This window comes from Nerophis lumbriciformis, linkage group LG11 (assembly GCF_033978685.3).
Source record: "Nerophis lumbriciformis linkage group LG11, RoL_Nlum_v2.1, whole genome shotgun sequence".
Taxonomy (NCBI): Eukaryota; Metazoa; Chordata; class Actinopteri; order Syngnathiformes; family Syngnathidae; genus Nerophis; species Nerophis lumbriciformis.
Genome location: NC_084558.2, coordinates 35,737,388 through 35,764,544, shown reverse-complemented (window position 1 = coordinate 35,764,544; position 27,157 = coordinate 35,737,388). Strand labels below are relative to the sequence as shown.

The 27,157-nt window shown below is 40.3% G+C and overlaps 1 protein-coding gene across 1 annotated transcript; it reads left to right on the top strand.

Moving 5' to 3' along the window:
- The first annotated feature begins 482 nt into the window (after positions 1-482).
- Positions 483-19,749, top strand: slc35g1 (solute carrier family 35 member G1). Its single transcript, XM_061966739.2, has 5 exons — positions 483-974; positions 8,600-8,774; positions 15,571-15,705; positions 15,829-16,025; positions 18,121-19,749. The coding sequence occupies exons 1-5, from the start codon at positions 671-673 to the stop codon at positions 18,531-18,533; spliced, it is 1,224 nt and encodes a 407-aa protein (XP_061822723.1). The 5' UTR covers positions 483-670; the 3' UTR covers positions 18,534-19,749.
- The last annotated feature ends 7,408 nt before the right edge of the window (positions 19,750-27,157 follow it).

Genomic DNA, 27,157 nt, shown 5'->3' with positions numbered 1-27,157 from the left:
AACAAAATAGACAAATATTACAATAAAAATACAAATAAAAAGCAACAATGAGAATAAAAATATAACAGTAAAATAAGAATATAACAAGAGAAACTAGGCAGTAGTGACCATGTTATGAAAAAGTATTGCACTGGTATTGTTTTGCATCCCCTGTCATCCTTGTACCCCCGGAGAGGAGTTGTACAGTGGGACAAAGGAGTTTTTTTAAAGTAAAAAAAAACATGAAATTTGGCCAAAAAAAGAAGGGTCATAAAATATACGTTAGGAATGAAGTGTGGACGTACTATAGTGCTCATATGTGACGTCACACGACATAGTATAACTGATGGAATCGGTCACAAATTGGGATCCACTCATACGTTTGCCTTAATTATGTTGTGGGCTTTAATGACATATCCCACGTCAGGTGAATGTTTAAAAAGCGAGTTTCAATAGTCTTTGGTGCACTATACGCCCCCTACCAGAAACAGAGGGCGTGGCTATAGGGCAGTGTTTGGGTTGTCCAGCAGTTAGTTCTCATTGCTGCCCCCTGTGGCCAAAGTGAGCACTGCACGCGTGTGTACCTACCAAGGTTAGTCATTAACTATCTCATTTCAGCCACTTGCGTGCTACCAAGGAGCCGGCTGTGGCCGTGTCGAGGCATGCTGCTGCCCGGCCCGTACATCTTACCATGGAGGACCGCAACCACTGCCCAAAGGAAAGCGCTTTAGCCGTGGTGGACCACGTCACTGTGGTGTTCCATAAAGTGGCCAGTCATGGCGACAGCAGCAGCGCCGGTGGCGGCAGCGACGACGAGCACGATGGCCGATGGCGCGACGGAACGGAGTGGGCAGAAAAGGCTCGTTTGCGGGATGCTGAGGAAGAGGCAGGCAGCGGAACAAAATCACTGGAGGAGGAGGAGGGCGGCCGGAGGGCAACTCTGTGCCCGCCGGCGTGCTGCGTCACGAGGAAGGCAGCATCCGTTGACGAGAATGGTGAGTGGTTTAAAACATAGCGACATATTTTATTGTGTACTTAGTGAAAGAGCCGTCATAATTAATATACATTGAAATACTTCCTGTTTTTGAGTTGCGTCCGTGTGACGTCATCACAGCGATAACGGTGCTCGTGTCATTTGTAGTTTGGCACTTATTGTGTACTTTGTGAAAGAACCGTCATAATTAATATACATTGAAAGACTTCCTGGTTTTGAGTTGCATCCGCGTGACGTCATCACAGGGATAACATATTTTATTGTGTACTTAGCGAAAGAGCCGTCATATTTTATTAGGAGATTAATTGATTGATTGATTGAAACTTTTATTAGTAGATTGCACAGTGAAGTACATATTCCGTACAATTGACCACTAAATGGTAACACTCGAATACGTTTTTCAACTTGTTTAAATTCATGATACAGATATATACTATTTTCATAATACAGTCATCACACAAGATAATCATCACAGTATATAAATTGAATTATTTACATTATTTACAATCCGGGGTGTGGGATATAAAAGGTTAAGTTTGGTTGGAATCAACACTTCAGTCATCAACAATTGCATCATCAGAGAAATTGACATTGGAACAGTGTAGGTCTGACTTGGTACATATGTACAGCAAGTATTGGACACAGAGAGAGAGATCAGAAATTATAAGAAAAAGAAATTGCACAGTACAGTACATATTCCGTACAATCGACCACTAAATGGTAAAGAAAGTGTCATTTGTAGTTTAGCACTTATTGTGTACTTAGTGAAAGGACCGTCATAATTAATAAACATTGAAAGACTTCCTGTTTTTGAGTTGCATCCGCGTGACGTCATCACAGGGATCGCATATTTTATTGTGTACTTAGCGAAAGAGCCGTCATAATTAATATACATAGAAAGACTTCCTGGTTAAGGTTGCGTCGGCGTGACGTCATCACATAACGGAGCTCGTGTCATTTGTGGTTAGGCACTTATTGTGTACTTAGTGAAAGAGCCGTTAAAATTAATATACGTTGAAAGACTTCCTGTTTTTGAGTTGCATCCGCGTGACGTCATCACAGGGATAACATATTTTATTGTGTACCTAGCGAAAGAGCCGTCATAATTAATATACATTGAATTGATTGAAACTTTTATTAGGAGATTAATTGATTGATTGATTGAAACGTTTATTAGCAGATTGCACAGTGAAGTACATATTCCGTACAATTGACCACTAAATGGTAACACCCAAATACGTTTTTCAACTTGTTTAAGTCGGGGTCCACTTATATATATATACTATTTTCATAATACAGTCATCACACAAGATAATCATCACAGTATATAAATTGAATTATTTACATTATTTACAATGCGGGGTGTGGGATATGGAGGGGGGGGGGGGGTTAAGTTTGGTTCAGTCATCAACAATTGCATCATCAGAGAAATTGACATTGGAACAGTGTAGGTCTGACTTGGTACATGTGTACAGCAAGTATTGGACACAGAGAGAGAGATCAGAAATTATAAGAAAAAGAGATTGCACAGTACAGTACATATTCCGTACAATTGACCACTAAATGGTAAAGAAAGTGTCATTTGTAGTTTAACACTTATTGTGTACTTAGTGAAAGGGCCGTCATAATTAATATACATTGAAAGACTTCCTGTTTTTGAGTTGCGTCCGTGTGACGTCATCACAATGATAACAGTGCTCGTGTCATTTGTAGTTTGGCACTTATTGTGTACTTAGTGAAAGGGCCGTCATAATTAATAAACATTGAAAGACTTCCTGTTTTGAGTTGCATCCGCGTGATGTCATCACAGGGATAACATATTTTTTTGTGTTCTTAGCGAAAGAGCCGTCATAATTAATATACATTGAAAGACTTCCTGGTTTGAGTTGCGTCCGCGTGACGTCATCGCAGCGATAACGGCGCTCGTGTCATTTGTAGTTTGGCACGCTTTGTGTACTTTGTGAAAGAGCCGTTATAATTAATATACGTTGAAAGACTTCCTGTTTTGGAATATGGAATGCACTTCCAACAGGTGTAAAAGAAAGTGCATCTCTACCCTCCTTCAAAACCGCACTAAAAGAACACTTCCAGGCAACTACAACCCTAGACTAACACCCTCCCCCCATCACCCGGGATTGTAATTATCCATCCATCCATCCATTTTTCTACCGCTTGTCCCTTTTGGGGTAGCGGGGGGTGCTGGAGCCTATCTCAGCTGCATTTGGACGGAAGGCGGGGTACACCCTGGACAAGTCGCCATCTCATCGCAGGGCCAACACAGATAGACAGACAACATTCACACTCACATTCACACACTAGGGTCAATTTAGTGTTGCTAATCAACCTATCCCCAGGTGCATGTTTTTGTAATTAATCAAATGTAAATAATCAAATGTATATACTTGTTCTTACACTTTCTGAGCTCACTATGTTCACCGCTCACTGTACATATCCTACCAAGTCAGACCTACACTGTTACAATGTCCATTTCTCAGAGGATATTATTGTTGATGACTGAAGTGCTGATATCAACCAAACCTAACCCCCCGCCCCCTCCACATCCCACGCCCCGGATTGTAAATAATGTAAATAATTCAATGTATATACTCTGATGATTAACTTGTGTGATGACTGTATTATGCTGATAGTATATATTTATACCATGAATTGATTAACGTGGACCCCGACTTAAACAAGTTGAAAAACTTATTCGGGTGTTACCATTTAGTGGTCAATTGTATGGAATATGTACTGTACTGTGCAATCTACTAATAAAAGTCTCTCTCTCTCTCTCTCTGAGTTGCGTCCGCGTGAAGTCACCACAGCGATAACGGTGCCCGTGTCATTTGTAGTTTAGCACGTATTGTGTACTTAGTGAAAGAGCCGTTATTGAAAGACCTCCTGTTTTTGAGTTGCGTCCGCGTGACGTCACGACAGCGATAACGGCGCTCGTGTAATTTTTGTAGTTTGGCACACATGTTCTGACTAAAATGTAAGGAGTGTGTCACATCATCAACATCAGCTAATTTGGGAACAATACTGTTTTAGCACTTTTATCCTTTTTTTTTTTTAATTACCATAAACGTGACGTCATGTATGAACGCTAAACTGAGCGTTCAAGTGTCACGTGACCAACGTTTGCTATCCCAACTCAGCATCACATATATCCATCCATCCATCCATCCATTTTCTACCGCTTATTCCCTTTTGGGGTCGCGGGGGCGCTACATATAGTCCACCAAAATTCCAGTATATTGCAGTGGCGGGCCGTGCGTTTCCCACCTAGGCCTTCGGTGATGTCTGACTTCAATGATTACCTCTCAAAGTACCATCATTGATGTCACCACATGACCATTGCTGGAGAAATACTATACAGGAACACATTTACACCCTACTGGCCAATGAATCACCTCAACCGTGTACAAAACAGGTTATTTTTCTGGCGCATTTAAAAATCCACAATTAAAACATATCTTTAGTGGTACTGTCAAAATTTAAAATTGCAAAAAACATATAACAAACATGAAAAAATACAGAAATAAAATATCTGAACTCACATTTCATCGCCGGGACAGCTGAGCTCGCTTCCGGGGTCGGCCGACATCATACTTGTCAACCTTGAGACCTCCGATTTCGGGAGGCGGGGCGGGGGGGGCGTGGTTGGGGGCGTGGCTAAGAGGGGAGGAGTATATTTACAGCTAGAATTCAACAAGTCAAGTATTTCATATATATATATATATAAAAGAAATACTTGAATTTCAGTGTTCATTTATTTACACATATACTTGTTGAGTTAAGGGTTGAATTGTCCATCCTTGGTCTATTCTCTGTCACTATTTTTCTAACCATGCTGAACACCCTCTCTGATAATGCATTGATGTGTGGCACGCACAAAAGTTCTTTCATCAAATGCACTAGATGGCAGTATTGTCCTGTTTAAGAGTGTCACAACATTGCAGTTTACGGCAGACAAACTGCTTTACGGTAGACCAAAACGTGACTTCTGTTGTTGTGTGTTGTTACCGCGCTGGGAGGACGTTAATGAAACTGCCTAACAATAAACCCACATAAGGAACCAAGAACTCGCCCTCGATCATTCTACAGTTATAACGTCATTGGGCAGGCACGCCGTTTATGTTGTGGGAAAGCGGACTCAGGTCCGCATGGACCTGAGTCCGCCTGAATTTCGGGAGATAATTTGTCCCGGGAGGTTTTCGGGAGAGGCGCTGAATTTTGGGAGTCTCCCGGCAAATCCGGGAGGGTTGGCAAGTATTGCCGACACATCTCACAAGATGTAGTTTCTCTTTAAATATCCTTCTTGAAAATGGCCTTGCAAATATATGTGTTGTCTTGTCTAATCATAAAAGATGCAGACGAGGCGTGCTGGCTGAGTTAAGTTAAAGTTAAAAGTACCAATGATTGCCACACACACACTAGGTGTGGTGAAATTTGTCCTCTGCATTTGACCCATCCCCTTGTTCACCCCCTGGGAGGTGAGGAGAGCAGTGGGCAGCAGTGGTGCCGCACCCGGGAATCATTATTGGTGATTTAACCCCCAATTCCAACTCTTGATGCTGAGTGCCAAGCAGGGAGGTAATGGGTCCCATTTTTTAGAGTCTTTGGTATGACTCGGCCAGGGTTTTAACTCACAACCTACCGATCTCAGGGCGGACACTCTAACCACTAGGCCACTGAGTAGGTAGTTCTTAAAGTTTACTCCACAGCGTGCTCATCAAAAACATCCCGTTGCCGGCATGTCTACATTCAACAACCTAAACGGGGCTACTGCGCATGCGCTTCACTACTGTGGCATGCTGGGTAATGGAGTTCTTATGTTACCTAGCTCATAACATTACTACTTGTACATTATATTTATTCATTGCACACAGACTGATGCATTCAAATGTTTATTTCATTTAATTTTGATGATTTGAAGTGGCAACAAATGAAAATCCAAAATTCCGTGTGTCACAAAATTAGAATATTGTGTAAGGCTAATACAAAAAAGGGATTTTTAGAAATGTTGGCCAACTGAAAAGTATGAAAATGAAAAATATGAGCATGTACAATACTCAATACTTGGTTGGAGCTCCTTTTGCCTCAATTACTACGTTAATGCGGCGTGGCATGGAGTCGATGAGTTTCTGGCACTGCTCAGGTGTTATGAGAGCCCAGGTTGCTCTGATAGTGGCCTTCAACTCTTCTGCGTTTTTGGGTCTGGCATTCTGCATCTTCCTTTTCACAATACCCCACAGATTTTCTATGGGGCTAAGGTCAGGGGAGTTGGCGGGCCAATTTAGAACAGAAATACCATGGTCCGTAAACCAGGCACGGGTAGATTTTGCGCTGTGTGCAGGCGCCAAGTCCTGTTGGAACTTGAAATCTCCATCTCCATAGAGCAGGTCAGCAGAAGGAAGCATGAAGTGCTCTAAAACTTGCTGGTAGACGGCTGCGTTGACCCTGGATCTCAGGAAACAGAGTGGACCGACACCAGCAGATGACATGGCACCCCAAACCATCACCCAACCATGCAAATTTTGCATTTCCTTTGGAAATCGAGGTCCCAGAGTCTGGAGGAAGACAGGAGAGGCACAGGATCCACGTTGCCTGAAGTCTAGTGTAAAGTTTCCACCATCAGTGATGGTTTGGGGTGCCATGTCATCTGCTGGTGTCGGTCCACTCTGTTTCCTGAGATCCAGGGTCAACGCAGCCGTCTACCAGCAAGTTTTAGAGCACTTCATGCTTCCTGCTGCTGACCTGCTCTATGGAGATGGAGATTTCAAGTTCCAACAGGACTTGGCGCCTGCACACAGCGCAAAATCTACCCGTGCCTGGTTTACGGACCATGGTATTTCTGTTCTAAATTGGCCCGCCAACTCCCCTGACCTTAGCCCCATAGAAAATCTGTGGGGTATTGTGAAAAGGAAGATGCAGAATGCCAGACCCAAAAACGCAGAAGAGTTGAAGGCCACTATCAGAGCAACCTGGGCTCTCATAACACCTGAGCAGTGCCAGAAACTCATCGACTCCATGCCACGCCGCATTAACGCAGTAATTGAGGCAAAAGGAGCTCCAACCAAGTATTGAGTATTGTACATGCTCATATTTTTCATTTTCATACTTTTCAGTTGGCCAACATTTCTAAAAATCCCGTTTTTGTATTAGCCTTAAGTAATATTCTAATTTTGTGACACACGGAATTTTGGATTTTCATTTGTTGCCACTTCAAATCATCAAAATTAAATGAAATAAACATTTGAATGCATCAGTCTGTGTGCAATGAATAAATATAATGTACAGGTTACACCTTTTGAATGCAATTACTGAAATAAAATCGAGTTTTTCAAAATATTCTAATTTACTGGCTTTTACCTGTATATATCTGCCTTAGGCCATCTAGAAAGCCTTAGAAAGCCTTTCCCGGGCGTGGCCACCGCTGCTGCCCACTGCTCCCCTCACCTCCCAGGGGGTGAACAAGGGGATGGGTCAAATGCAGAGGACACATTTCACCTATCATTGGTACTTTAACTTTACTGACAACAACTCGTGATCTGATTGGCTATCGCAACTGTCCGTCAAATGTATGTGTCCGTTCACTTACAGTGCACGGACGCCTGCATTATTAAATTCTGAAAGCTCTAGGCAGATTTGGTACAGCACGGCAACATAAGCTAGCATAATTCTGATTGGATAAAAACTCTACAACCTAAAAACAACAGCGCTGGAAGGAGCATAATATGACATGAAGAGAATATGAATACTTTTGGATATTTAGGGAAAGTAAATAAAAAAGTACTTTTATCTTTAATTATGATCATGATTTCTGGTTATGTTAGGCCAGCAGAGAAGGCCTTCCTGGCCCTGACGGCACACCACTGTATATCGTAACTTATTTCGCAAAGCCACAAAGTAATATAGTGCGTGCCGCAAGGTTCGGCACTTTTATTCGTTTACATTCTTTTATACATGTTTAATTTATAAACATGACTGATGTAGGCTTAGCACGGGAGCTTAGCATCACATGATTTCGTCCAAATGGAAGCGTTTTGTATTACTGACAACCTCCTAGTTTAGCAAAAGTAGTAAATGAACATATATACTGTATGCATCATTTTAGCTCATTAGTTGACTTTACACCCTATAATAATAATTGACCTTTTCCCTGGTAATTGAATACCTGTTATGACTCATCTGCAACCAGTGTAAGTTATACTTGTTTTTACCATACCCAATATTAGAAAAGTCCCTCGAACAGATTTAATTAGTTTTGGCTAAGCAGGATTCTGTTCTTGTAGTAGATTGTGCAACTGTATACATGGGTCTATTGCCAATTATTACATAACATTATGACAGGGCAAAAAGGTTAAGCAATGAAGAAGAAACTATTATGGTTATCTTAGGAACTGTAGAAGGAAATGAGATAGCATCGTACCTTGTCATTCATACCCTCTGCAACAGTCCGGCCTTTATCTGGGCAAAGGTTCCTTACGGGATAGCACAAAGAAAGGTAACATAACCTTGGCAAGCGTATCATTGCAGGATTTGCACATGCTGTCTTGCAAGTCAGTACCGTAACCTACTCAGCTTGAAATGTTTCTATTCATTACGTGTGTTTTCCTACCCCAGGAAAGCCAAAGAGATGTCCCGGTAGGGGTTTGTTCTTCGCCTTCCTGTCCACAGTCTTCTTTTCCATCATCTCCCTGTTGGTGAAGACTATCCAGGGAGTGCACGCCATAGAGATCAGTGGCTTTCGCTGCTTCTTCCAGATGCTCTTCATCATGCCGTTACTAATCTACCACAAGTAAGTGTGCTGGTGAAACTAACTTCTCGGTTAATACCGGTCAAGCGTGGAGGGATTTAAATGCACACATTAATCCACCACAGAGATGTAAAATTAAAACAAATAATTAGAGATGACCGATAATATCGGACTGCCGATATTATCGGCCGATAAATGCTTTAAAATGTAATATCGGAAATTATCGGTATCGGTTTCAAAATGTATGACTTTTTAAAACGTCGCTGTACTAAGTGGTACACGGACATAGAGAGAAGTACAGAGCAGTTGCGTCTCCCAGTCATACTTGCCAACCCTCCCGATTTTCCCGGGAGACTTCCGAATTCCAGTGCCCCTCCCGAAAATCTCCCGGGGCAACCATTGCCCCGAATTTCTCCCGATTTCCACCCAGACAACAATGTTGGGGGCGTGCCTTAAAGGCACTGCATTTGCGTGCCGGACCAGTCACATAATATATACGGCTTTTCACACACACAAGTGAATGCAAAGCATATTTGGTCAATAGCCATACAGGTCACACTGAGGGTGGCCGTATAAACAACTTTAACACTGTTCAATCAATCAATCAATCAATCAATGTTTATTTATATAGCCCTAAATCACAAGTGTCTCAAAGGGCTGCACAAGCCACAACGACATCCTCGGTACAAAGCCCACATAAGGGCAAGGAAAAACTCACCCCAGTGGGACGTCGATGTGAATGACTATGAGAAACCTTGGAGAGGACCGCATATGTGGGTAACCCCCCCCCCCCCTCTAGGGGAGACCGAATGTAATGGATGTCGAGTGGGTCTGACATAATATTGTGAGAGTCTAGTCCATAGTGGATCCAACATAATAGTAAGAGTCCAGTCCATAGTGGGGCCAGCAGGACACCATCCCGAGCGGAGACGGGTCAGCAGCGCAGAGATGTTCCCAGCCGATGCACAGGCGAGCGGTCCAACCCGGGTCCCGACTCTGGACAGCCAGCACTTCATCCATGGCCACCGGACCTGTGCCCCCCCCCCCTCCGCAAGGAAGAGAGGAGCAGAGGAGAAAAGAAAAGAAACGGCAGATCAACTGGTCTAAAAGGGGGGTCTATTTAAAGGCTAGAGTATACAAATGAGTTTTAAGATGGGACTTAAATGCTTCTAAAATGCTTCACTGTTACAAATATGCGCCACACTGTGAACCCAAACCAAACAAGAATGACAAACTAATTTCGGGAGAACATCCGCACCGTAACACAACATAAACACAACAGAACAAATACCCAGAATCCCTTGCAGCACTAACTCTTCCGGGACGCTACACTATACACCGCCCGCTACCCTCAACCCCGACCCCCCCCAACCCCGCCCACCTCAACCTCCTCATGCTCTCTCAGGGAGAGCATGTCCCAAATTCCAAGCTGCTGTTTTGAGGCATGTTAAAAACAATAATGCACTTTGTGACTTCAATAATAAATATGGCAGTGCCATGTTGGCATTTTTTTCCCCATAACTTGAGTTGATTTATTTTGGAAAACCTTGTTACATTGTTTAATGCATCCAGCGAGGCATCACAACAAAATTAGGCATAATAATGTGTTAATTCCACGACTGTATATATATCGGTATCGGTTGATACCGATATATATACAGTAATATATATACCGATATATATACAGTAATATATATCGGTATCAACCGATACCGATATATATACAGTAATATATATCGGTATCGGTTGATACCGATATATATACAGTAATTAAGAGTTGGACAATATCGGAATATCGGACATTATCGGACATCTCTAAAAATAATTAATTTAATTGAAACCATTATTATCAGACAGATCTTGTTAAGACACGTTTTGTGGTAGAAGTATCATTTTCCTGTGATAAATATTAAGAAAGTTAAAGGACAAGCGGTAGAAAATGGATGGATGGATAGATGATTTTTTTAATGAATTAGTGAAAATGCACTAATTTATGGTCAACCTCTTCCATACAAATTCACTGGGGCTCCAGATTTTAGGTGTGGCCTTTTTGTTAAAAATGTCATAACTTTCTTAATATTTACCCCATTTTCAAAAGGTTGGTGTTGTTGAAAAGCTTGTTAAAGAAACAGAAAAATAGCTTATAATAGTGCCAAAGTATTACATATAATTGTTAAATAAAACCATGGCCTTGTTTTTAATGAATACCTAGGCCTAATACGCTACTGTATTTTAATGTTGGTCATTTTGGTGGTACTTGAAGAGCCAAGTGTTCTCTGAGGATTTAAAAAGTTTTAGAACCACTGATCTAAGCATCAGCATACATGTCTAATGATGGTGAAAGCAACACATTTTTTAGAACACAACACATTTACAAAAACAATTGAAATTAAGTTTACATAAATGAGATTAAATTAAGAAATAAAGAGGGGGGGAGAATTGTCACGATCAAGGTTTTTTTTTTGTTCACATAAATTGCAGTTTTAAGAGAGCCTTTTTGCCCCGAAAAGTCTAGGGGTTCATAGAGAGATTCAATATTATTGTAAAATTGATTTGTAAACTGAACAAAATGAATATAACATTTGGCCAAAAAAGAAGGTTCATAATCTAAAAGCTTGTTAAAGAAACAGAAAAATAGCTTTCACAGTTAAGGTGTATTTTTAATTGATCAAATTTCATGAAATGAGTGTAGGAAGTGACGGAAAATCTGAGTAAACCTGATTGGTCCGACTCGACGTGTGACTTGAGTCACATTACAGCGACCGGGAAGAAGAAGTCGGCGAGTCAAAAAATAATCAGTGTGAATCTATCAATAAAATATATTTGGCAAACTCAGATACATGTGTATCCTACACTTAAAAATAAATTAGTTTTTACCCACTGTAAATTTTTTCGCACAGGAGTTTTGTCTAGTGCAGGGGTGTCAAACTCATTTTAGATCGGAGGCCACATGGAGAAAAATCTACTCCCAAGTGGTAAAATCACGGCACGATAACTTAAAAATAAAGACAATTTCAGATTGTTTTCTTTGTTTGGAAATAGAACAAGCACATTCTGAAAATGTAGAAATCATAATGTTGTTTTTTTATGGTTGTAACAATATCAAAATCGTATAGTACGATATTTTTACACTGTTAAGGCCAGGGAACAATATTATTCCATCCATCATCTTCTTTCGCTTATCCGAGGTCGGGTCGCGGGGGCAGCAGCCTAAGCAGGGAAGCCCAGACTTCCCTCTCCCCAGCCACTTCGTCCAGCTCTTCCTGTGGGACCCCGAGGCGTTCCCAGGCCAGCTGGGAGACATAGTCTTCCCAACGTGTCCTGGGTCTTCCCCGTGGCCTCCTACAGGTCTGACGTGCCCTAAACACCTCCCTAGGGAGGCGTTCGGGTGGCATCCTGACCAGATGCCCGAACCACCTCATCTGGCTCCTCTCGATGTGGAGGAGCAGCGGCTTTACTTTGAGCTCCCCCCGGATGGCAGAGCTTCTCACCCTATCTCTCAGGGAGAGCCTCGCCACCCGGCGGAGGAAACTCATTTTGGCCGCTTGTACCCGTGATCTTGTCCTTTCGGTCATAACCCAAAGCTCATGACCATAGGTGAGGATGGGAACGCAGATCGACCGGTAAATTGAGAGCTTTGCCTTCCGGCTCTGCTCCTTCTTCACCACAACGGATCGATACAGCGTCCGCATTACTGAAGTCGCCGCACCGATCCGCCTGTCGATCTCACGATCCACTCTTCCCTCACTCGTGAACAAGACTCCGAGGTACTTGATCTCCTCCCCAACCCAGAGATGGCACTCCACCCTTTTCCGGGCGAGAACCATGGACTCGGACTTGGAGGTGCTGATTCTCACCCCAATATTATTGCAGTAATTAAAAAAAAAAGATGACTTGGAAAAAATGTCAGTGTTGAAAATTAAGTGTTACTTACTGAATGTTAAGGATAAACCCACTTACTGTAAATAAATGGCTGTACTAATATACTGTATACTTAAATACAGATAAGAAAAATGTTTTTTGAATTTAATTGAAAATTATATATAATTTATCTCATTATGAGAATCAGAATTGATTTGAATACTTATAAGGAGAACTGCTGGAGCCTATACAATTTTTCAAAATTAAAAATGGATTAAAATAAATACTGTAAATGCACAAAACAGGAAAAAAACCATAAATAGAAATAAACACAAAGTGTGAGTTTGTCATGTGAAATAGGAATGTATCCATGTCAGCAAATGAATGTATTCATAAATGAATAGGGCTGGGTAAAGTAACTATATTTAATACAATATGGATTGATATCTTTTAAATGTTGTGATATCGATTCACAGGGCATGATATCGATACCCTCCACCTCACACCCTGGTAGTCTTGTGTGTGAAGCAACAGCAGGAGTATGACGCTACGCTAACCAACAATCCGTCCAGGGCAAAACAAAAGAAACTACTAGCGTTACTGCCCAATTGTCTGCGGGCCATGAAGATACAGTAAGAGAAGACATTGCAACTTTTTTTGGCAAAAATAAACTTGCACGCCTCGCCGGCTTTAAGTGGCTTGTTTAGCTGGTTTAACCAGACTACGTTTTGATCACGTGATGTAAACATTGGACTGAAACTGCTATTTAAATTTGAGAGACTAGTAAGGTGACTGATAATGATGTGCAAGTTCACTATGAAGAAAAGACGACAACCGTAACTTGGGCGCTGCTTTTCATATCCCTGCCCGCACACACAAGTTCAAGGTTAGTCCTTCAACCACAGACCTTCACAAAAAGATAGATTTTTCGGGGGGGGGGGGGGGATTCATTTTAATGGCAGGCTCCATGACTACTATTTATGACAATGGAGGACACAATGAATGAAACTAAGTAATAACAGTAATAAATGTCTGAATGGTATGTTAGCAATTTTAGCTTGATTTGTTGTGTAGATAGCTTAGCCTTCTACTGCAAGACAAATAGCATCACCGTCCTCTGGCAAAATAATGATTTTCTAAAAACGTCTTTTTATCAGATCAGTACCTACTTTGTTTTGCAATGGACGAGTACATTATATAATCCTTTATTACGTTTGCAATGTTGCTTGTAGCGTACATGCGTACTTTGTAGCATTAAGCCTCTTTTTGTTTACAACTCGAAACAGCCGTGCTGCGGAGTTGTTAAAATGATGTAGAATAGAAAAGCTTTTTATTGTCAATACACACATGTACACTTTCAGTACCGGTATATAGCATTAGAGAGTTAGACTGTAGAAATGTAACCTTAGTAGGCGTATATAGTTCCAGACCTGTACGTCAGCCAGGCTTCACTCCTTTTTTGTCCGCCCATATCTTCGTCTCCTTCCTTAGTGCCGACAACAAAACCTTGGTGAGACACTGATCCCTATATCATCTGGGATGTTGTGTTGTGGTGAAAGTCACTTAAAACAGATGGCTGGTGGCGGTCACCTACAGTATGTCCATAGTCCACAAAAAAGCAAGAAAGCTAAAAAAAACTACAAAACATTTCAGAGGTTTATTTGCATTTAACAACTCAAAATGAACCATTTTAAAAATGGCTTGAAAATAGGTCTATAAAACATAATCTATTCAACTTTTTTTTTTAACAAAGAACCACCATTACATGTTATGTAGACCACCATGTGTTTTAAATTATTTTAAAAATCATGTTATGACCCCTTTAAAACCTGTTTATGGTAAAGAGAAAAATAAAGTCCATATTTGTATTTGTTACAGAGTTTAAACATTTTCATTATTTAAGTGCAGATTGAATCGCAATTAATCGAATTTAAAATTTATGAATTTAAATTTTATCAATTTAGGAAATTGACTACACAGTTTACTCAGCCCTAGGTCTGAATACAATCAATTTGACTAATTATACAAAAATGTTTCCCACATTCATATTGTGTGGCGATAAATGAACACTCATCACCAATTTCCGCCCCCCCCCCCTTTTTAAATGTTTAGTTTTGTTCTTGATTTTTGTTTGACAACGACAATATATAAATATGTAATGTAGAGTTTTATTCTTTTCTAAGACGAGGATGAGTTGAATAACATACTTACCTTACAAATATGATACTAATATTACCAGTTAATCACTTTATCAATAAGATTATTTAGGTTAATTGCGTACTTTTTATTTGTATTATGATTTTTTTTTTAAATTACCAGAACAAAAAAGTATATTGTCAGGTAATTGTTACCTTTTTATGTATCTCCATACGCAAATAATATGACTTAATTTACATCTTCTTTTTTAAAAGCAATAATATGAAAGATATATAAAAAATATGAAAAATAATAAAGTCCCCTTATGCCTTTTGAGAAATTGATCGTCTTTTTAAACAATATATTTGTGGCGATAAACATAAATTTGATGTAAAATTCCACCAGTTACTCTATCGTTGTGCTTTTCATTGTTTATTTTTAATTAGTAAAATAAAAATACATCATTGATTAGTTTTGTTATATTTATCCCCCATTTGACCAATTTATGGTCTTATTTTACTGCTTTATTTTCAAGAGTATTAATGATGTTGTGCTTAATTGCACTTGATATTATGTTTCCTAAAATGGCTTTATTGATTTGAATCAAATGGATGAAGACTCACTATTGTGTCCTTTCATCTATCCATCTTTTTTTATTTTCTTTATGAATCCACCCTCCACAAAATTACCTCTGGACCACTTTTCAGCCCGCGCATCCATCCATGTGTCATCTCTTACCCAAAATGTAATTTACATTAACTTTCACCGTCGCACAGCCTCCCTTTTTTTTTTTTTCCATTTGCCATCCCATTCATCATCACCGTCATGTGTGCTTCTGCAGGATAGGCTTCCTGGGTCCGCGGGACAAACGTCCATATCTCTTCCTGCGGGGTTTCCTTGGCTCCAACGCCATGATCTTGCTCTTCTATGCTGTGCAGCAGATGCCGCTGGCTGATGCTACCGTCATCATGTTCAGGTGAGTAGAACAAGCCACGCTCTCACCGCTTATTGCTACTTTACCTCCCGCTTCCCGTCGTGCTTTGTTTCATTGTGTAGTTTTAGCAACGCATGCTGCTGTAACTCCTTATTGCACCCTCAGTAATCCAGTCTTCACCTCATTGCTGGCTTGGATATTCCTGAAGGAGAAGTGTACGCTGTGGGACTGCGCCTTCACCGTCTTTACCCTCACGGGCGTCATCCTCATCGCCAGGCCGCCGTTTCTCTTTGGGAAGCAATTCCAGGGCATTGAGGGCAACTACGTGAACCACATCAAGGGGACGATCGCTGCCTTTGCAGGTGATTTAACGAGGACCGCTTGATAGATCTACCATTTGGGTTGTTGGTCCTCCCTTGTTCAGCAAATGCGTGTTACTCCCTGGTGTCGTACCACAATCAATCATAAATGGTCATGCTAATTATCTCATGAATATGGTGATGATATACAGAGTCAGGTCTTAGACCAGACCTGGGCAAATTAAGACCCGGGGGCTGCATGCGGCCCGTTAAGCTTTGCAATCTGGCCCGCCAGACAGAATCCAAATAATTTTTTTAGGTCTTTAAGATGGAAACTGTAGCTGCCATTATGATGTGCAGTGATGTTTTCAAATTACCGTAAGTCTTGAACTATACAAAGTATTTCAACGGTTGCAATCTGCGCTTTTGCATGATATACTAGGTACTAGTTTTTTGCCGATATCCAATATTCCGATATTGTCCAACTCTTAATTACCGATTCCGATATCAACCGATACCGATACATACAGTTTACACATTACATACATTACATACACATTATTATGCCTAATTTTGTTGTGATGTCCCGCTGGATGCATTAAACAATGTAACAAGGTTTTCCAAAATAAATCAACTCAAGTTATGGAAAAAAGTGCCAACATGGCACTGCCATATTTATTATTGAAGTCACAAAGTGCATTAAAGGCATTGAGGGGATCCGGTTTGGTGGCTGCAGGATGAGGTCTCTGCTTTTTGCAGATGATGTGGTCCTGATGGCTTCATCTGGCCAGGAACTTCAGCTCTCACTGGATCGGTTCGCAGCCAAGTGTGAAGCGACTGGGATGAGAATCAGCACCTCCAAGTCCGAGTCCATTGTTCTCGCCCGGAAAAGGGTGGAGTGCCATCTCCGGGTTGGGGAGGAGATCTTGCCCCAAGTGGAAGAGTTCAAGTACCTCGGAGTCTTGTTCACGAGTGAGGGAAGAGTGGATCGTGAGATCGACAGGCGGATCGGTGCGGCGTCTTCAGTAATGCGGACGCTGTATCGATCCGTTGTGGTGAAGAAGGAGCTGAGCCGGAAGGCAAAGCTCTCAATTTACCGGTCGATCTACATTCCCATCCTCACCTATGGTCATGATCTTTGGGTTATGACCGAAAGGACAAGATCACGGGTACAAGCAGCCGAAATGAGTTTCCTCCGCCGGGTGGCGGGGCTCTCCCTTAGAGATAGGGTGAGAAGCTCTGTCATCCGGGAGGAGCTCAAAGTAAAGCCGCTGCTCCTCCACATCGAGAAGAGCCAGATGAAGTGGTTCGGGCATCTGGTCAGGATGCCACCCGAACGCCTCCCTAGGGAGGTGTTTCGGGCACGTCCGACCGGTAGGAGGCCACAGGGAAGACCCAGGACACGTTGGGAAGACTATGTCTCCCGGCTGGCCTGGGAACGCCTCGGGATTCCCGGGAAGAGCTGAACGAAGTGGCTGGGGAGAGGGAAGTCTGGGCTTCCCTGCTTAGGCTGCTGCCCCCGCGACCCGACGTCGGATAAGCGGAAGAAGATGGATGGATGGATGGATGGATGGAATTAACACATTATTATGCCTAATTTGGACAACCAGGTATGGTTGAAGATAAGGTGCTTTTAAAAAAAATAAATAAAATAAGATAAATAAATTAAAAACATTTTTTTGAATAAAAAAGAAAGTAAAACAATATAAAAACAGTTACATAAAAACTAGTAATTAATGAAAATGAGTAAAAATAACTGTTAAAGGTTAGTACTATTAGTGGACCAGCAGCACGCACAATCATGTGTGCTTACGGACTGTATCCCTTGCAGACTGTATTGATATATATTGATATATAATGTAGGAACCAGAATATTAGTAACAGAAAGAAACAACCCTTTTGTGTGAATGAGTGGGGGAGGGAGGTTTTTTGGGTTGGTGCACTAATTGTAAGTGTATCTTGTGTTTTTTATGTTGATTTAATAAAAAATAAAAAATTTAAAAAAGATACCGATAATAAAAAAAACGATACCGATCATTTCCGATATTAAATTTTTAAAGCATTTATCGGCTAATAAATAATCAACATGGGCTTTGAAGTAATCCAACAACTTTGCATCTTTAACTCAAGAAATCCCCGTTTGTGTTTTCCTCCACAGGCGCAATCGGTGCCGCTTGTACAATGGTCATCCTGCGCAAACTCGGAAAGAGCGTCCACTACTACCTCTCCGTGTGGTACTACGCCGTCATCGGTTTCATCGAGTGCGTCATCGCCGTCACTGTCCTCGGCGAATGGAAGCTCCCCGACTGCGGCCACGACCGCTGGATGCTGATGCTGATCGCCGTCCTGGGCATCGCCGGCCAGACCTTCCTGACCAAGGCCCTGCAGGTGGAAAAGGCCGGCCCCGTGGCCTTGGTGAGGACCGTGGACGTCGTCCTCGCCTTCTTCTTCCAGTTCATCTTCCTCGGCCGTGCGCCCACCATGTTGAGCCTCGGGGGGGCTCTATGCATAGTGTTGAGCACCAGCGGCGTGGCCATAAAGAAGTGGTGCCGCAACTCACGCAGGAGCTGAAAGCAAATAGTTAAGTATAGCTGTTTAATTATCCTGTACTCTTTTGATAGTTTTTTACCCTACAATAGGTTAAAGAGAAACATCTAAGAGTCTTAGTGTAACTGACATGAAGTACTTCAGTGTGCAAAGAAAAACTGCTACCTGTGATCATACTTCCTATTTTTATATTTGTTCTAAAGTGCAATAGAGTTAAATTATTCAAATTAAAACTTAATAGTGGGAGTGGGCAACCTGTGAGGGCCAAATATGTTGCACAATAGCTTTTGGTCGCAGGCCACCATGCTGTTAAAAAAACAACTTAAGAACTAGAGATGTCCGATATTATCAGGCTGCCGATATTATCGGCCGATAAATGCTTTAAAATGTAATATCGGAAATTAGCGGTATTGGTTTCAGAAAGGAAAATGTATGAGTTTTTAAAACGCCGCTGTGTACACGGACGTAGGGAGAAGTACAGAGCGCCAATAAACCTTAAAGGCACTGCCTTTGCGTGCCGGCCCAGTCGCATAATATCTACGGCTTTTCACACACACAAGTGAATGCACGCATACTTGGTCAACAGCCATACAGGTCACACTGAGGGTGGCCGTATAAACAACTTTAACACTGTTACAAATATGCGCCTCACTGTGAACCCACACCAAACAAGAATGACAAACACATTTCGGGAAAACATCTGCACCGTAACACAACAGAACAAATACCCAGAACCCCTTGCAGCACTAACTCTTCCGGGACGCTACAATATACCAAAAAGCCATTATCGGACATCTCTATTAAGAACCAAAGATCATCCTTTTTGAGCCTGCATGAAGTTAACCAAAGCCAGCATTAGGACCATTCACACTGTGTCCAAAAAGTCTTTAATCATTACAAAATGTCTTAAAGGGAAACTGCACTTTTTCTGGAATTTTGCTTGTCGTTCACAATCCTTATGAGACAAAAATACAAAATGTTATTTTTTGCATTCTAATTTGTAATAATTGGCTCGTTCTAGGTGGCTTGCAAGCAACTAATTGGAGCAATCCCTCTGAATCACTTTAAAATGCATCCAAAAACCGCCAACAATACTTCGTAACCTGTATAATATTCAAGCTGTTATTGTAAGAGCGAACACTGAGGAACTCTTTTTCTAGCGTACTAACACAATGGGGGCAACACGGTGGAAGAGGGGTTAGTGCATCTGCCTCACAATACGAAGGTCTGGGGTTCGATCCTGCGAGCATGTTCTCCCCGTGACTGCGTGGGTTCCCTCCGGGTACTCCGGCTTCCTCCCACCTTCAAAGACATGCACCTGGGGATAGGTTGATTGGCAACACTAAAAATGGTCCCTAGTGTGTGAATGTGAGTGTGAATGTTGTCTGTCTATCTGTGTTGGCCCTGTGATGAGGTGGCGACTTGTCCAGCGTGTACCGCGCCTTCAGCACCCCCGACGACCCCAAAAGGCACAAGCAGTAGGAAATGGATGGATGGATGGAATTTGTAATAATTGGCTCGTTCTAGGTGGCTTGCAAGCAGCTAATTGGAGCAATCCATTCTACCTCTGAATCACTTTAAAATGCATCCAAAAACCGCCAACAATACTTCGTAACATGTATAATAACCAAGCTGTTATTGTAAGAGCGAACACTGAGGAACTCTTTTTCTAGCTTAGTAACACAATGGCCTTGCGACCGCATTAGTTAAAAGTTAAAGTACCAATGATTGTCGCACACACACTAGGTGTGGCGAAATTATTCTCTGCATTTGACCCATCACCCTCGATCACCCCCTGGGAGGTGAGGGGAGCAGTGGGCAGCAGCGATGGCCACGCCCAGTAATTATTTTTGGTGATTTAACCCCCAATTCCAACCCTTAATGCTGAGTGCCAAGCAGGGAGGAAATGAGTCCCATTTTTATATAGTCTTTGGTATGACTCGGCCGGGGTTTGAACTCACAACCTACCGATCTCAGGGCGGACACTCTTACCACTAGGTCTTAGCCCCAGACGCGCCTGTGTGTCATCAACTAAATGGCTTTTCAGTTTGTAATGCACAACACACTGCGATAGGACACTAATCTGTACTAACCGAAAAACATAAACAATCATAATACAGTATCTGTAACGTATTAGTCCACATTTCATGTTTTGTTTGTACACAACTAGCTCTACACCGTATGCACATGACGTGCTGTGTGTATCATTAGCAATATTAATTATTATATATTATTGGGGCGGTATAGCTCGGTTGGTAGAGCGGCCGTGCCAGCAACTTGAGGGTTCCAGGTTCGATCCCCGCTTCCGCCATCCTAGTCACTGCTGTTGTTTCCTTGGGCAAGACACTTTACCCACCTGCTCCCAGTGCCACCCACACTGGTTTAAATGTAACTTAGATATTGGGTTTCACTATGTAAAGTGCTTTGAGTCACTAGAGAAAAGCGCTATATAAATATAATTCACTTCACTTATAGTGACTCCCTTGATGGACGGTCGTCCTCTAGCCAGGCGGGTAAGTTGTTTTCTAGTTTATTTTGGGTTAGCACGCCATGTACTGTATGTCCGCATAGTTTGGCACCAAATTCCACATTTTCAGCGTCAAGTTACGCCGACCTCGCTGTCTCGGCTTACATCCGCTCCAACGTTTCACCCTCTCTTCGCTTCTATAAGGTGCAGTTCATTCTCTGTATACTAAAAAAGATAAGGTTGTCAATCCTCATTTGTCCAAAAATCGTCGCGTTTGTTTCCCGACGTAGGAACACACATTTTGTTGCTGGAATTCAGAAGTGCCTTGCTATGGGAACGGAAATGAATTCCGGTAGTGCTTAAAATAACCAAAATACGGTAAATATTGTGCATATCACATTGTTCTGAATATATCTGTTACTACATGATATATATACTTGCAGTGTGTATACAACAGGTTGATGGAGGGCTTGGAAGGCTACAACTGTGACTCCCATTAGTCGTATTTTGCAAGCTTTTTTAAAATTATATTTAGAATCCTTAAAAAAAAACGTGTACTTAGACTTAGACTTCCTTTTTATTGTCATTCAAATTTGAACTTTACAGCACAGATAAGAACGACATTTCGTTACATTAGCTCATGGTAGTGCAGGATAAAAAAGCAATAAGGTGCATATATAAATAAATAAATATATATAAATAATATATATATATATATATATATATATATATATATATATATATATATATATAAAATAAATAAATATATATAATATATATATATAAATAAATAAATAAATAGATTACTGTACAGATAAATGTATTGCACTTTTTCACATGCGTCCACGTTTATGGATGTATGTTATATTGTCTTTTTTTATTCCAGCGAGTTAATCCATTTTGGGGGGAGTTGAGGGGATAATTTAATTATGATGCGTTCAAGAGTCTTACGGCCTGAGGGAAGAAGCTGTTACAGAACCTGGAGGTTCTGCTTCGGAGGCTGCGGAACCTCTTTCTAGAGTCCAGCAGTGAAAACAGTCCTTAGTGGGGGTGGGAGGAGTCTTTGCAGATTTTCTGAGCCCTGGTCAGGCAGCGGCTTTTTGCGATCTCCTGGATAGGAGGAAGAGGCGTCCTGATGATCTTTTCCGCCGTCCTCACCACTCTCTGGAGAGACTTGTTGGTCAGCAGGCTCTCTATAGTGCCTCTGTAGAATGTGGTGAGAATGGGGGGAGGGAGCTTTGCTCTTTTCATCCGACGCAAAAAGTGCATGCGCTGCTGAGCTCTTTTCACAAGAGCTCCGGTGTGTAGGGACCAGGTTATATTGTCAGTTATCTGCACCCCCAGGAACTTGGTGCTGCTTACTATCTCCACCGCTGTGCCGTTGATGTAGAGTGGAGCTTGTTAGAGATGTCCGATAATATCGGGCTGCCGATATTATCGGACGATAATTGCTTTAAAATGTAATATCGGAAATTATCGGTATCGGATTCAAAACGTAAAATGTATGACTTTTTAAAACGCCGCTGTACAGAGTGGTACACGGACGTAGGGAGAAGTACAGAGCGCCAATAAACCTTAAAGGCACTGCCTTTGCGTGCCGGCCGAATCACATAATATCTACGGCTTTTCACACACACAAGTGAATGCCAGCATACTTGGTCAACAGCCATACAGGTTACACTGAGGGTGGGCGTATAAACAACTTTAACACTGTTACAAATTTGCGCCACACTGTGAACCCACACCAAACATGAATGACAAACACATTTCGGGAGAACATCCGCACCGTAACACAACATAAACACAACAGAACAAATACCCAGAATCCCTTGCAGCACTAACCCTTCCGGGACGCTGCAATATACACCCCGCCCACCTCAACCTCCTCATGCTCTCTCAGAGAGAGCATGTCCCAAATTCCAAGCTGCTGCTTTGAGGCATGTTAAAAAAAATTATGCACTTTATGACTTCAATAATAAATATGGCAGTGCCATGTTGGCATTTTTTTCCATAGCTTGAGTTGATTTATTTTTGGAAAACCTTGTTAAATCGTTTAATGCATCCAGCGGGGCATCACAACAAAATTAAGCGTAATAATGTGTTAATTCCACGACTGTATATATCGGTATCGGTTGATATCGGTAATAAAGAGTTGGACAATATCGGATATCGGCAAAAAAGCCATTATCGGACATCTCTAGTTCTTGTCTCTCAATGATTGTGAACGATAGGCAAAATGCCAAGAAAGAGTGCAGTTCCCTTTTTTTAAATGATTATTTGACATGTCTTAAATGGATTACAAAACGTTTTTGTCTGAAGGACAAAGTGTTTATGTGACGCAGACAACCCCAGCTTACACACCAGCGATATTAGCACTTAAATATGACACCAATGTGTCATTTGACAAATGCGGCAAATTTCCGATGAATTGTAAAAAAAATACTTTTGAATTAATATTTTTACCGGAATGGGAAAATGCCCCTCTAAATGTTCCGAAATCCTGTTTTAAACAGAAGACTCGTGCCATAGGGTGGTGGACGTTGCCAAAGGTCCTCATATCTTACTAGTGGAATCAACAGCGCCTCCGCTGGTTGTAGCCTGGTAATGCACTCAATTATCTTTCAACTTATAATCAACAGAATTGTCAACGATCAATCAATACCCATCCCTGATATCAATTATTAGAACGTTTGTTACATACATAGTTCGGATCATGTTGAGTAGGATTCTCTCAGGAATCACTACAGAAAATGACTGGAAAAATTGATTTAATTGCGTCCTAATATTGTTTTTGTCTCTCTCTGGAATATGTCACAAGTTAAATAGCAATTTTACTGTCAGTTGATAATTAAGTGCCTTTAGTGAACTCTTGTGTTTGAGGCAGCTGAGGACAATATTGGGACAAAACGACCTAAAACACTGTTCAGTTGTCCCTGGGTCTTGACTCCCGGCAGATGGGAGAGTTACATACAGTACTGTACATCATTTCAATGACTGTCATGTAATCCTTGTGTAGGTTCTCTTCAAGTAGTGTACTGCTGATTAATTATGACGGGGTTACTTATATTTTCATCCAGTATATATTTCCATTCTTTTTCATGCACACACCATAATGATGATGCTATGCTGAAAAGAAGTTACCACTGCAAAATTAGACGTTTATTTTGCCTTCTTTTTTAAAAATTTTTAATGCTCCCAAAAATATTTATTATTAAATGGTTTGAAATTAGTGTGTTTTTATTACTTGAGTTTTTTTTTCTTTTTTACATTTCTGAGAAGTAAAGAAATATTTTATTTTAGGGCTTATCAAGTAATATTTGAGGTATATACATGGTGTATATATGGTAATTATTTATTGTCATTTATGACATGGATGAATTCTGTATATGGATTATTTTTAGTTGAGTAATAAAAGTGCTTCAGACGTCATTCATTTTTGCGTGTGACTAAATCCATGGTTTAGTTTGACTGTTCCTTCCAAATGCCACCTGACAGTAAAGCTTCCCAAAAAGGCTGCAGGGGAAGCATAAAGAAAAAGAAAATAAACCACCAAGTCAGGTTACAGAATAATACCGTTGTGATGTAATTGAGTATATGCTTACATGTAGTTGGTCTCTGTCAATATTTTTTTGTGTAGTTTTCTCCCGGAAATATTTTGCAAACAGTTATTGTGCATGCAGTACATTCATGCAGAGTTGAGATGACACACTATCATCATATTAACACTTTCACATTTTAATCCTTATGTTTTGTGTTAATAAGAATCTACTGTAGTTACTATTTGAAAATATTGAAAATGGTTGTATATAAATATCACATTCATTAGGTCCTTTATTATGTGATCATTAAAGTATATAGTAATTCAATTATGTTTATATAAAAAAAAAAATAAAAAGTTAAGTATTACCAAACAGTTATTTTTCTAAAATATTGTAATAGTTTTATGAATATATTAACATTTGGTCCAATATTAATAATTTTCCAAATGATTGCAAGTTGGTAAATATGTTCGTGGATGTAATGTGTGTTTTCTGGCACAAGGGGGCAGTCTCCACTAATTTAGCAGCATCCTCATGCGAGACCTTATCGCTGCGTCACTAAAATAAAATAAAAAACATAATCAAAATACTTAAATGGTTTGAATTTGATATATTATACAAATCAATTTTTTTCAAATGTTATATATGTGTATATACATTTTTTTAATGTTATTTTATAACGTTTCTAAAAAATATACACTTTTTTAAAATTCTATTCAAAATTTAGAGAATTTCACATATATGTATGTATGTGCAGTTTGTGTGCGTGTCTGCGGGTGTGTGTGCGTGTGCGTGTGCGTGTGTGTGTGTGCGTGTGTGAGTGTATATATATGCATATATATATATATATATATATATATATAATATTTATATATAATATATATATATATATATATATATATATATACATATAAATATATATATGAGGTGGCGACTTGTCCAGGGTGTACGCCGCCTTCCGCCCGAATGCAGCTGAGATAGGCTCCAGCACCCCCGCGACCCCGAACGGGACAAGCGGTAGAAACTTGGATGGATGGATGGATGGATGGATGTATACACACACACACACAAATACATTATATATATATATATATATATATATATATATATATATATATATATATATATATATATATATATATATATATATATATATATATATATATATATATATATATGTATATATATGTATATATATATATATATATATATATGTATATATATGTGTGTGTATGTATGTGTATATATATATATATATATATATATATACATAATATGAATGTGTGTATATATGTATACATACACACATCTATAGAGGATTGCATCAATAAAAAATAGCATCTGTTTTTAAGGCTTTAATTCAAAGCTGCTGTATCTAATAATCAACACTATGAATACATTTTTAAAAATGTTTATTCAAAACATAGACGACGTTGGAATTTTTATTTTATTTTTCGATAGATACTGTATAATTCTTTAAATTGTGTGCATCAATCAAAACTAGCATGTGTTTCAATGCTTATTTTATTTCATCCAGGTGCATCTAATGTTTCCCTTGAGGGTATATATTTTTTTCATTTCAGTGCCGTCAACTCATATCAGATGTGTTTTTAAGGTGTATGATAAAAGATTATATAGCTTTTATCAAAAAGATGGGGGAATCCCAAAAATGTGCACATAACCTTGCAAGGAGGGTTTGAGGATTTTTCTTGGGGGGGGATTGCACATTCTTGCAGGATGGCATCATGCTTCCCATCAGTGTACAAGGAGGGAAAATAATCCCTAATTTTCCAAGGTGGAATGGAATAGACCCACTTATATAGCACAAGCAAAATACTGAATTAATTTTTTTTTAAAACACCAACAATAGTTAGTCTCTGCAAGCCTGCAGTTTGTGGAAAGTTCTCCTTAGAACTTTAATCCTCAACGACTGAACAATGAACACGAGAACTTTTGGCGCATTAGCATCAGCCATATTTTAATGTCTAATTTCAGTAGAATTTTGCTTTATTATCTCATCACCTGGGATTTTTGTGTGGAAAAAAACCTAATCTCGCCATATTAAATTTAATTAATTATACATTATTACATAAAACAAACTACAATATTTCCCAAATGGATGTACTTCATTTAATTCCATGCCTGTTATTTGGCCCGTGGCCCAGCGGTTTGGGGCCTCTGACGTAGATGCCATCATTTTGTGAGTGTAGGTGCGGGGATAAAAAGCTCAATAATGTATAGGAGGGCATAAAATGGACATCTGGCCTAAGTGAGTATACATTCCAATGTGGTGAGACACACACACACACACACACACACACACACGCACACGCACACACACACACGCACGCACGCACGCACACACACACACACACATACACGCATACACACACACACTAGTCTCACTTATTGTCCCCTTGTCTACAGCTCAGCAGCTACTGAAAAGCTGCGTTCATGTACAGTCGTATATTTTCTATTTTATAGCTCTAAAGTACTTTTATTCAACTTTTTATTTTTCATGACATTTTTAATTAGATAAATAATATACTGTTTATTTTTAAATGTGAAAAATAATAAACGTTGACAACTATTTTCCATGCAACACGAAGAGACTGAAGTTACCGCACAGATTCCCGAGGTGT